The 13238-nt window shown below is 38.7% G+C and overlaps 1 protein-coding gene across 1 annotated transcript; it reads left to right on the top strand.

Annotated features, from left to right (window-relative positions):
• The first annotated feature begins 9957 nt into the window (after positions 1-9957).
• On the top strand, positions 9958-12601 carry LOC130033139 (serine protease inhibitor Kazal-type 7-like). The gene is made up of 4 exons (XM_056124857.1): positions 9958-10046; positions 10887-10912; positions 11577-11701; positions 12492-12601. Exons 1-4 carry the CDS (start codon positions 9986-9988, stop codon positions 12535-12537), a joined length of 258 nt encoding a protein of 85 aa, XP_055980832.1. The 5' UTR covers positions 9958-9985; the 3' UTR covers positions 12538-12601.
• Positions 12602-13238: the final 637 nt, after the last annotated feature.

The raw sequence follows: 13238 nt of genomic DNA, 5'->3' as shown, positions 1-13238 counted from the left end.
ATTTCTGAGTGCAGAGCCAGGAGTAACCCCTGTGCATCGCCAGGTGTGATCGAAAAAGAAAAAAAAAAGAATTTTTCAATCCAATCTAACATCACTTAATCACTTAACTTCCCGTTAGTCGTCGATTTGCTCGAGCGGGCGCCAGTAACGTCTCCATTTGTCCCTGTCGCGTGCTAGTGTAGCCCAATGGCATCTCTTCGCTCCGGGAACATGGAGGGCCTCAAACCGATCGCTCATGACCTTGACAAAGAAGTCTGACCATCTGGTAGGTGGGCGGCCACGCGGTCTCTTGACATCCCGTGGAATCCAATCAGTAACAGCTCTAGTCCAACGGTCGTCTTTAAATCTCATTACGTGACCAGCCCATCTGATTTTCGACACCTTGGCAAATGAGACAGCGTCCCTGATCCTTGATCGTCGACGGATGTCAGAACTCCGGATTCGTTCTCTCATTTGAGTGAAACGTGATATTCCAAGCATAGCTCTTTCTATTCTTCTTTGGGAGACCTGAATGGCGTTCTCATCTTGTTTGCGTAGGGCCCAGGTCTCTGAGGCATATGTTAATGCAGGAAGAACAGTGGAATCAAAGAGATGTGCCCGGAGCCGGAGGTTCTTCGTCCTCTTAGCTATTTCTTCGACGTTTTTGAAGGCATTCCAAGCCGCTCTCTTCCTCCTGCGCAGCTCGGGTGCCAGGTCATTTGTCATGTTGACCTCTCGACCTAGGTACACATAGCTATTGCATTCGGAGATGGTCGTTCCATTGAGAGCGAATGGGGCGTCAGGAACAAGGCTGTTTCTCATAAACATTGTCTTCGTAAGATTCAGCTGTAGTCCTACCTTTCCACACTCACGGACACTACTTCCACTACCCAGCCGTCGCCACACTCCAGGACGCTTTCCGGACCCGCGCGGCCGCTCCGGCCGAGACCCACGCACAACTGAAGACCCACAGAACAAGGTAAGCGGAACTCTCTGAGACCTTGGACTCCAGGCTTGGTGGACCCAGGGACAGAGCTTCTCTGCTTGCTCCCACCACCACAGGTGACAAAGGGATTCTAATCAGGAGCCCCACCCTACCCTGCCCTGTCTGCTTCCATCAACCACCCAGGGATCGAATTGTGCACAGGAGACCCACCCTACCCAGATAAATATCCCACTGGCAGACTTCCACTCTCGACACTACTTCCACTACCCAGCCGTCGCCACACTCCAGGACGCTTTCCGGACCCGCGCGGCCGCAAGCGGCCGCGCGACACATCGTAAAACACTAAATACCCGTCTTCTGGAATTGTCGTACCATATTTGATAGGATTCAAATATGGTAACACCTACAAGGGTGATTAGAGGTCACCCCAAAAGCCTCTATACCTCTCGGAAAGACTGGCAAGCTACCGAGAGTATTCCGCCCGCACGGAAGAGCCTGGCAAGCTATCCGCTGTGTATTCGATATGCCAAAACCAGTAACTACAACTGGTCTCATTCACCTGACCCTGAAGGCTTCACCGACATGGCAGCACTGAGAAGGATGAGAAAGGAGAGGCCGACAAAATCTCAAGGCCGACCTAGGCTGCCACAACGAAGGAAGACAAAAATGATCGTCTGTACTTTCAATGCACGTACGCTAGCATCAGATGCATCCATCGAGGACCTGATGGTACAAGCGCGAATGATCAAGTACGACATCATTGGTCTGACCGAGACAAGAAGACACGAATCTCACCATGCCGTTTTCGACACTGGAGAAGAATTGTTCCTCGGAACATGCGATAAAAGAGGTGTTGGAGGCGTCGGTGTCCTTGTCAACACAAACTTGGCCAAGAGCATTGATTCATTTGAATGCCTAACAACCCGAATCGGACGTTTACATTTGAATAGATGTGGCTCACTGCCTGCAGTTTCTATCTTCGTTGTCTACGCACCAACATCTCATTATGATGAAAGAGAAATCGAGAAGTTCTACATGGAGCTAGAGAAGTTCTATAAAGAAGACCACACCTTCTACAAGATCATTGTGGGTGATTTTAATGCCAAGATAGGACCGAGAAGATCAGCTGAAGAACTTCACATTGGAACCCATGGCCTAGAATGGAATGAACAGGGTGAGAGACTGTCTGAGTTCATCATGTCGACCAAGACCATTCATGGTAACTCACAGTTCCAGAAGGCAGAATCTAAACGATGGACATGGGAGTCTCCCGGTGGACGATTCCACAACGAAATAGACCACATCATATTCAATCGACGGTTTTGCCTGACTGATGTCGCTGTTGTCCCAAAATTTCGAACGGGATCGGACCACCGTCTCCTTCGTGCAAAATTCTACTTCACAGAGCGGGGAGAAAGGGCTGCAAAGTTCAAAAAGAGAACTCCCAGAACGACCACCAACTGGGAACTCTTTGGTACTATTGCGGCAACATGGGAAGATGCCATTGTTGACAAGATTGACGAGGAATACGATCGACTGGTTCAGCACCTCCATGAATGTGCGAGGAACGCCAAGAGAGAGATAGCCACAAAAAGTCGCCTATCTTCGAAAACTCTTGAGCTAATTCGCCAGCGTGGTTTGGCGCATGCCTCAGGCAACCGCAAGCTAACGTCCGAGCTTGCAAAGCAGTGCAGAGATGCGATCAAGGAAGACCTCAAAGAGAGAAGAGCAGAAGTACTGGTAGATGCGGCAGAAGCCGGGAAAAGTATTCGTAACGCCCGCCTGTCCTTCGCCAACTATAAGACCAAGATGACTGCCCTCCGACGTCCTGATGGATCCATCACATCCTCCAGAACGGCAATGGAGTAGATTATCCATGACTTCTACTCAAATCTCTTCGATAGCCATGTCCACTTGCCGACATACCAAATTCCACAGGATGGGTATGTCGTTCCCAACGTTCTCCCTTCCGAAATCCGACACGCCATTTCATCAGTAAAGAAGCAAACAGCACCCGGCCCAGACAAGGTCAGACCTGAACACCTGAAGAACCTGCCGTCAGTACTCATCAATACACTGGCTCGGCTCTTCACTCGCTACCTGTCTGAATGCAAGGTTCCATCTCAATGGAAAACCAGCAGGACCGTACTACTGTTCAAAAAGGGAGACATCCATGACATTGGCAACTATTGCCCGATCTGCCTATTGTCTGTCATCTACAAGTTGTTCAATCTAACATGTCATTAATTATAAAACATTTATCTTATTCATAGAAGACATAATCTAGTAAGATATGATTGACTTGCAAGTAATATGTTTCTTTTGTTTTATTGGGGGGTCACACCCAGAGATTCTCAGGGCTTACTCCTGGCTCTGCACTCAGGGATCACATCTGGTGGTACTCAGGGAAATCACACGAGTGCTGGGAATTAAACCTGTGTACACACGCCCTCCCCACCCCCACTGCCCCATGCAAGGCAAGCATCTTGCTCTCTATGCTATCTCTCTGGGCCCATAAATTTTATGTCTTAAGGGATAAAATTAACTTCATATAACACTAGAGTATAATAAAATTAGATCCTTCAATAGATGGCCTGCTTAGTTCCATTAGCCCTTGGTTTCTAGTTTGGCTCCTTTGTTAACCCTTTCATTCCCACTGTATCAACCTATCACTGAGATCATCTGAAGCCATTTTTTCCCTAATGTAATTTGTTCTCATTTCTATGTCTTTGTTTCAATACCATGATAAATTTTCTTTCAAATGATTCTCAAATCTGAAATTGCCTAATTACATTTTTAATGATTTTTTAAAAATTCATTCTATAAGAAAGTATGCTCCGAGAAGTAGTCTTTGTCTTATTCATGTCTGAATCTCTCTAGAAAAAAACGAAGGGAAGTTATGAGGTTAACTTAGTATTTGTGAGTCACTGTTATTAAGCAATGTCAGGAGAGAAAGCTTACAGAATTTTATTTTGAAAAGGAAATAGCAAAGAGTCTGGTCTAGACCAACAAGATATTTAAACTAAGTACTCTTAAACCTGCTTTTTATATCTGAAGAGATATACTTGGAAAGTAAATTTGTTATGTTATTCCCATTATGGACATCCTGAATATATAGCAGTCATAGAAATCAGGAATTCTGGTAAGTATGATAAAGAATATCTTGACTGTCCATGTAAATGAAAAAATAGTGATCTTCCTTGGCAATGAGTCTTTGTTTTTCTACTTATTTTTGGGTCTCACCCAGCAGTATTAAGAGGTTATTTCTGGTTCTAGGATTTCTCCTGCCAGCACTCTATGGACCCTGAAATGCCAAGGATTAAACTCCCAGTCTCCTGCATGCAAAGCATGTGCCCCAGCTTGTTGAGCTCACTCTCTGGCCTAGTGAAAGGTAATATTGAACATAATAACAACATGGAAAATGAGAGTTAGTACTTATTTCTTAATGTTCAAGTCTTAATGTCCACTAATATCCCTTTTCATGTTATTAGATCTTCTGCAAAGTAACAAGTAAATTGTGCAAAATTTAAGTTTAGGCATAAATGGGCAAATCAAAATGAAAAAAAAATTGTATTGAAGAAAATGTGATCTAGCTCTTAATTTAAAGATAAAGTATATTGTTAATTACCAAAAAAGTATTATAGATCAACATATCTTAGAGATAAAAATGTCTATGATGCTCTATATGAAGGGAATAAATTTTGTGGAGAAGTGGCATGAAAATCATTTTTAACTTTGGACTCTCAATCATCCCTAATTACTAGTGAGACCCTCCTTTCCAGGTGAAATATACACTTAAAAAACATCTAGGATTTATTTATTTAGTGTAAATCTAAACATGCATCAGCATGGAATTGTTCATAATTTTAACTTTTTAAAAAGTTTTTACTTTATCAATTCATTACTGATTTATAATTTTGTGGAATTCCAGTTTAGCTCTATTCACTTATTTGTGTAGGTATCACTAACCTCACAATAATTTTTAAAGGATATCTATTCCCAATACGAAATAAAAATAAATATATTAAGGGAATAAAAATGGTCAAAGTTATAAGAATTGTAATTTTAGAACAGCTTATGTGGGGGGATTTTGGGGAGGGTTCCTTGGGACATTGGTGAAGGGAAACAGGCTCTCTGATAGTGAGTGGGTGAGATGTTGGAATGTATGCATCCATGAAAAGTATCAGTAACACATCATAAACCCAAGTACCTCAATAAAAATTATTTTTAAAGATGCCTATTCACTTAGACCCTATGCTTAGCTTCATGTAACCCTCCTGTAAAATATAAACTGTCGTTTTTGAATGCTCTAATTTGACCAGTTTTACTATTATTATATTGACAATGTATCTCCAAATCTACTTCTTAGATTTTAAGTCTCTACTTAAAAGCAATCCTCTACTTTTGAACGTTAAACTAATTGCTCTCTAAGTTTCTATTGCCTCATGTATGAAGAGAGTGTTCCTGTTTTATATGAGTATTGCATGTCCTCTACACCACTGATGTATCAAGAATAGCATACCACATTTGGTGGGATATTAAATAGAAGGCAACCAATCTTGAAAATAAATGACATATTAGCACGAAAGGCTCAACATTTAACAACATGTTAGTAATCTCTCATACAAGGACTTTATCGATCCAGGTTGAAATACAACAATCTTCACACACTTTTCTTTGAGGAAACTTTTTTGGATCATTTTTAGCATGTTATTCATAACAAGCATACAAAATAAATTATTTGGGTTCTGTTTTGAGGGCAGACTTCAGGGGTTGGGGTGGAAAAATTTGAAATACGGTGGTGGGAAGGTGCAATGGTGGTAAGATTGCTGTTGGGATATTGAATGTAATCAATTATTGTATACACCTTTATAAAAATAAAATTAAATTACAAAAAGATTATTGTATGTCTTAATGTACACAGCAATGTAGTGCAGTTACAACACATACCAAATACTTGATATAAGGTTGATTTCTTATTACAGCTTTCTCTTCTTTCAGCTTTTATTCTACACCTGATGAAAGTCCAGCTGAGCTGTTACCTTGCCCATTTCCCTTCAACTCACCTATTGAGGACTCTTCTTTCAAGACCTAGTCTACTTTAACACCCTGACTTAATCTTCAAATGGGTAACATTTTATTCAGTGTGGCACTCTAAATACTCCTTTAAGTAGGACCTCCATAATACTCTTAAACTTTTTTTCTAATTTAATTTTCATTCATCTCTGCCTTAGTTCTGTTCTTTCCATAGAGTGGACCATCGTGATTGTCTTTAACCAGATCTTAAGCTTCCCCTTACCTATACCCTACAAACACATCAGGGACACATAAAGGGATAGAGAATACTATAGCATAAAATACTATACTAAAATACTAAAATACATAAAATACTATAGCATAGAATACTATAGCATAAAACGGGTTGTATTTTCTTTATTTATCAGGGGAGAAAGTGTATTGTTATTTCTGTTGTTATTAGTTTTTGTCACTGGATTCTTTTCATCCCTAAAGGATATTCCTTAATTTTTAGCTCAGTATATGACTTCAAATTTTGTCCCCATGTAAACATTTGCCCAACACAACCCCACACCTGATATCTTCACTTTTCCTCAACTTTTTGAATCAAAGCCATTTTATCTCTACTCATCTTTCATCTACTTGAACTTTGGATGAACTCTGATTAGTTTTACCTCAGTCTCACTCTGATATTTCCCACTCCTATTAAGTCCGTATTACTTCTGAATCTTGGCTTCCAAAATCTTGACAACTAATACTTTATATAGTTCATTAGTACCTTCTAGATTATTTGAATCTTTTCAATCCTAATGCAACCTTTATGGAAAAGCTCAAGTCTCCAATGTAGCTATATTCTCCACCAATAAAGTAACCATAATCCACTTCTTACTTAACTCCACTTATACTTGGGAAGAAATAATCAGGATAGTACTGATTGGGCATGTTCAAATCTAGTTCTTATTTTGTCTAGTGACCATACATGTTTCTGTACATTGTTGATTATATGGCTTATGCCTACAGTTGTTTATGTTACATATTCACCATCCTGTTCCAGTCTCAAAATAAATTCAATTCTTTCTATTTAAGTCAACTCCAAAAGGGTCTTAAAGATAGTACAGTAGACAGGATGCTTGCCTTGCACTCTGCCAACCCAGAACAATCCCTGGGGAATAATCCCTGATCAGCATCAGATACACCTCTCTCACTTTAGCCACTGGAAACAACTTTTCCATGGGTTTCCTTTTATCTCTCTTCCTGCCCTCTCTTTTAATTGTTGCTTCACCTTGTTTTAGGGCCATACCTGGTGGTGCTCAGAGCTTACTTCTAGTTCTGTGTTCAAGGGCCACTCCTGGTTGAGCTCTGGGATCCACACAGGGTGCCTGGGATCAAATCTGGGTCGGCTTCATGCAAGGCAAGTGCCTTATCTGCTATACTGTGGCTCTGGCCCTCTTCCTGCCCTTTCAAAGTATGTTTTCTCTCCATCTCCTGTTTCATGGGTTTCATTTTGTGCTCTTAATATCATTTCTTGCTTTTCTGTATTCCTCTAATTTCCTCTAACCAGTCATTACCTTGTATCTTTTTTATTCAAATTTTTATTAGTGAAACACCACGAGGTACAGTTGTAGACTTACAAATTTTCGTGCTTGGGTTTCAGTTATACAACTTCATTGTATCTTAAACTTCTTTTCCCCTTTGGTTTTAAGACAGCCTATGATCAACCTTGTTGGAACCTTAACTTTTCTCAGACTATGAAAAAAATCTGCAGCCTCATTCTCCACTTCATCCAGATCACTTTTAATCCTATTCTGATCCTCTTTGTTAAAACACTATTTTCAGAGAACTCTTCTTAAAAACATAATGCCTTTTTCTTAGTATGTAGTCTTCCTAACCTTTTATGGAAAACAATAAAAGTATTAATTAGCTCTCTTTATGAGAACATTCACTTCTCTTCTTTATATGACTAAATCCAACACAATCTCCTCTAATCACAGTCTTAGTGAACTACTTAAATTCCCTGAGCCTGAATGTACTCACTGATAAAACTGAGGTAATAAAAATTCCATCCTCAATGCATTCTAAGGAAAACAACATTCAATATCATTATTTACCTTACATCAAACTCTAATTATGATCTTGGCTCTCCAACACACAGTACATTATATATGACATGTAATACATATTATATATAATTAACAAAACATAATAACACTCAAATTTCTCTATGAGATAGATGTTAATTCCTCATTTCCAAATGAGGAAACTAAAATATTTAAAGTTTAATATGTATACTTAAGTTCCCACTGTCAATATTTACTATAATCAAGATTCCAAATAAGGTACATTGGACTCAATGTCCATATTTTTATTTATTTATTTTTGTTTTTTGGTCACATATGGCGATGCACAGGGGTTACTCCTGGCTCATGCACTCAGGAATTACTTCTGGTGGTGCTCAAGGGACCATATATGATGCTGGGAATCGAACTTGGGTTGGCCACATGCAAAGCAAACACCTTACCTACCGTGCTATTACTCCAGCCCCTGTCCATATTTTTATCTATTAGATTATACTGTTTCCAAATCAGATGTAAGAGTCTAAATTTGAAGGAGTTATGTAAAGTCATTTATTATTAGCTTAATATCTTTGGTATATTCATTACTTCAGAATGTACAAAAATAGAACTATCAAGTAGTTACTGCTTCTCCTCTATACTTTTTTACATTTGTCCTCAAATCAAATAAATAAACAACAGTCATTTAGATAATACTATTTAAAACTCTATTCTGGATTTCAAAAGTACCACAGAGATAAAATTAAGGCTTTGGATGGTCTCTTTTTTAAGTTCTACACTGTGGTTATTCAAGGGAAAAGGAAAGAGCATACTTCATCTCATCTATGGTTGGACAAAGTCACATGACAATAAGAGTAAGTAGGAAAGATGTCCCTTCTTGACTGTAATATTTTACTGCTGAAAAGCATATCTTTACTGTATCTTGACAATGAATAATATTGTAATTTTTTTGCTTTTTTGGGGTCACACCTGGAAATGCTTTGGGGTTACTCCTGGTTCTGCACTCAGGAATCACACCCGGCAGTGATGGGGGACCATATGAGATGCCAGGAATCGAACCCAGGTCAGCCACGTGCAAGGCAAACACCTTACCCATTGTACTATTGTACATTGTACATTGTATTTTGTACCCATTGTACCATAATATTAAATAATATTATTTAGAATACAATATTATTTAGAATAATAATATATAGAATATATATAGAATAAATAATATTTATATATAAATAATATTCTGAACAGTGAGTTTCTGCTCATTGGACTCCAGTGCAGCATCTCAGTGACAATCAATACATAAGCTTTGTAGGAAACAAGCTTATATTCACCTTAAGTCACAGAAATTTGGGCATTACATGTAACTGCAACATAGATCTTCCTGATGGATGTAGATTCATAGATTACTAATGAATTTCTAAAGTTTCTGTAGTTAGAAAATCTCATTTCCCTCCTCTAAATGCTAAAATCTTCCATTGGATCCAGCTTGCTTCCTGAATCATTGCCTCAAAATTGAGACAATATTTTCCTAGGAGACAAAATAAAACAAAGGTGTGACCTGTCTAGTTTGGTTTATATTTTATGCCTTGGTGAAGAGAGGATCCTTACTAATTTCACTTATTTCATAACCAACAGAAGCAGCCTATACTTATCTCAGCCCCACCCCCGAGAAATGAATTCTGACAATGCTTACTAGTCACAGCCTTGATAAACAATGAAGTTTAGAGTTTTAATAGTGTTCCCCTTTGGGGCAGACAGAAAAGTACTTCCACCTCAATCAATCAACTTGCTGACCAAATGGGAAGTAATAATTAACTGATGAGAACTGTACCACCCAACGTGTAAGCGCAGGATGACTTCACATGAAAGGCGGAGCTACAGAGTGTTACCATATAAACATGGCCCCTTTCCTTGGTCATGGCTGTTAGCTGTTGTGACAATTCTGAACAGCCTGTGTGTCACAGTCATCTCCACCATGAAAATCGTTGGAGGTCTCCTTCTGCTCTGCACATTATCCCATTTTTATAGCAGCTCTGGTGAGTTAAGTACAGAGAGTGCCTTAACTGCATTTTAATCTTTTCTTATCCCATGAGAATACCCTCTATTGAGTTATTCTAAGAGTACCTGATAGAAATATTTGTTTTAGTGAATTTGTGATATACTGGTTTGTAAAAGAAACAGTCTTTTATTATGAACTAGGAAGGGGTAGTTTTCAGTCTCAGCCAGAGTTGATGGATTTTGTTCTAATGCTACCATTTTTAAGGTTTTGTAGTTTCACTCTAGAACAATAAAAATGAACTTACTTACATCATAATTTGACCATATTATAAAGATATTGAAAGCTTCTGGTGTTTTTAACTCTATAAAAATGCAGAAAAACTTGGACATAATAATACAGAAGGATCAAAATGCAACAGGTTTACAAAAGTAAAGCATCAGCCAGAAGAAATACAGTATTGCTCTAGCAGTGTTTTACAAAGTGCCCACCGCCCACATGCTGGAATGATCAGGATGGGAGGGGAAGACTCTTAGTATTCTTCAGTACAATCGGGAAAGGAATACTTTCTATTTTTTCTCTTAAATAAGGTAGATATGCAAAGAGGTGCTGAGAGTTTTTTGTTTTGTTTTGAAAGTAAAAAAAGAGAAAACAATTTTGGGAGCTTCTGCTTTAAAGAATCAAATATCCATTACTCACTGAGATTTCAAGACTACATTGTTAGCTACTGTTTGCTTATTTGGAAGCCGCATCTAGTGGTGTTCAGGGCTTACTAATCCAGGTCAGCAGTGTGCAATGCAAGCGCTTTACCCACTATACTACTTCTCCAGCCCCGGATTTTGCATTAATTTGAACATTTCCATCTATATCTCTCTTTCAGAAGCTGCTAGTCTGCCTTTAAAAACAGTGAGTATATTGAATTACATCTAATTTCTATTAACATTTAGTTAATAAACATCGGTGAAATATAAAATTATTTCAGTGTATTTAAGGGAGAACTAATGATACAGATAGAGCCATCACCTTTGTTTTCTAGCAGGCAAAGAAATTTGTGAATACCACATACCACAGTTTAAAAATATGTTTTACTGTTGAAGGAGAGAGAAATACTTTCAACCGAGAGGTTGATTATAAACATTAGAGAAGGGACAAAATATGCAAAGCAGACAGAGTAAAGTTGGTTAATTTTACGTTATATGCTTTTATGTTAAACAAGCTTTCCTGCCTTAATGTCTCTCATCTCCAAATTAAGGTAATATTACAGACGCCCTCTCAGGTGTCTCTAAGAGGGTTCTTCTAAGGATTAAACAAAGAAAAATAACATAAGATTTAAGTTTAATGCTTTGCATAGAGATAGTCATATTTTATTAGATTAATCTCATTATAATATAGCACTAACAGCATTTATCATCATGGTTAATATAATTTCTAATAGAAGCAGTCACTACAGCATCATTATAATTCAAATAAGACTTTGAGGCAGGTATTTTGCTTCCTTTACATTAAAGGCTTAGATAGCGTAATTTGGAAGCCAGGAAAAAAGCAAAACATTCTCTTCTGTCTCTCACAGGTAGACTGCAACATTTATAAGAAGTACCCAGTAGTGGCCATTCCTTGCCCCATCACCTACCTGCCTGTTTGTGGTTCTGACTACATCACCTATGGGAATGAATGTCACTTATGTACTGAGATCTTGTGAGTATCACAGGGGAAGAAAAACAGAATATGGGGCAATTGTGTCTCTTGCTACGAGCCTGCTTAGAGATTCACAAGCCATATTCACAAATCATATTCATTCTCAGAAAGAAAACCTTGGTCAAAATAGGGAAGATATTCATTGCCTCACAATCGTACTACAGCAGCATCAAGGCCAGTTTAGATTGGTTCTGTAGATGACAGAACCCACAATTCCACTATGCCAACAAGAGTATATTAAGAGTATGAATTTTAAAAGTCCTGTCCTCAGAGCCCAGAAATGCTGTAGGAACAAGGAAAAGATCATCAAAGGGTATCATTCTGGGCAGTCCCCAAATTTTATTATTTTTTAATTTTTAGTGGGGAATTTAAAATAATATTTTGTTTGAAAAAAGGTTCCTGAAACCCCACACTGAAAAATAATTGAAAATTACTACATGACTTCTAAAATATGTAGTGACCAAAGTGTAACTTGATCATTAGAGTATGGATCTGAAGGCCCTTTTATGTTCCTGTGTCCTAGAGATTCTGGGTTTCTGTAGTCTTGAGAATAATGATTTATTATTTTAAAGCATGTTATTGATCACCCTGAACCCTGGGATGGGTAGAAGTAGCAATTGAGGTGGAAATAATCCTGACCGAGGGAAACTGGCCTTTGTCAGAATCAAGGACGTGCTTTTCACATATCTCAACTTACTTTCCTGAAAAACGCCATAGTTCCCCTCAGCCCTAATAGTACTTAAAATGTCCTCTTGCTCTAATTAATCTCGTTAACTTTGTATTTTCCTAGAAAAACTGATGGAAAGGTTCAGTTTCTTCATGAAGGAAGATGTTAAGTCGCTATGAATGTGGACACAGAGCAATGGCATTTCTCTTATCTGCACTCCCACCCCTTTTTTGCCTCTTCCTTCATCTTGATCAAGGTTCAGAATGAAGGATGAGCTGAATTCCAACTTCTTTGAGTGTATTAAATTGTTGTACTCCCCTCAACACTGACAGGCTTCATTTGATGTTGTAATAAAATAATCTCCCCAGAGAGTCTCTCTTTACTTCTGTTTGGATTTGTTCCTCAAATCAGGTATCTAAGTTTCAAAGAAAACTAGGGAACATAAAAATATTAATGTTCTGGAGAAAGATGTGTTCAGAAAGATCCAAGTGACATCTGAGAAACAGTGCATGTACACACACACACACAATCAAATACTGATACAAGCACACTCACAAATCATTGTCACTATCATCCTGTTGTTCATCGATTTCCTTGAGCAGGCACCAGTAACATCTCCTTCGTCCTAGCCCTGAGATTTCAGAAAGTGCCACATATGAGGCTCTTTCAGGGTCAGGACAATGAGATCCATCATTGTTGCTGGTTTTTGGCAAATTCAATACACCACAGGGAGTTTGCCAGACTCTGTCATGCCCGCCAGGTTCTCAAGAGTGAGAACTAGATAGTAAGATGTCGCCTGGCCTTGAATGTGGACGCGCACTTCCAGGAGCTGGGTTTTATAGTCTCGGGGTCTTGTTGATACCATTGATC

This window comes from Sorex fumeus, unplaced genomic scaffold, assembly GCF_029834395.1.
Source record: "Sorex fumeus unplaced genomic scaffold, SorFum_2.1 ptg000051l, whole genome shotgun sequence".
Lineage (NCBI taxonomy): Eukaryota > Metazoa > Chordata > Mammalia > Eulipotyphla > Soricidae > Sorex > Sorex fumeus.
The sequence above is the reverse complement of the archived record's forward strand: the minus strand, read 5'-3'. Positions and strand labels throughout refer to the sequence as shown.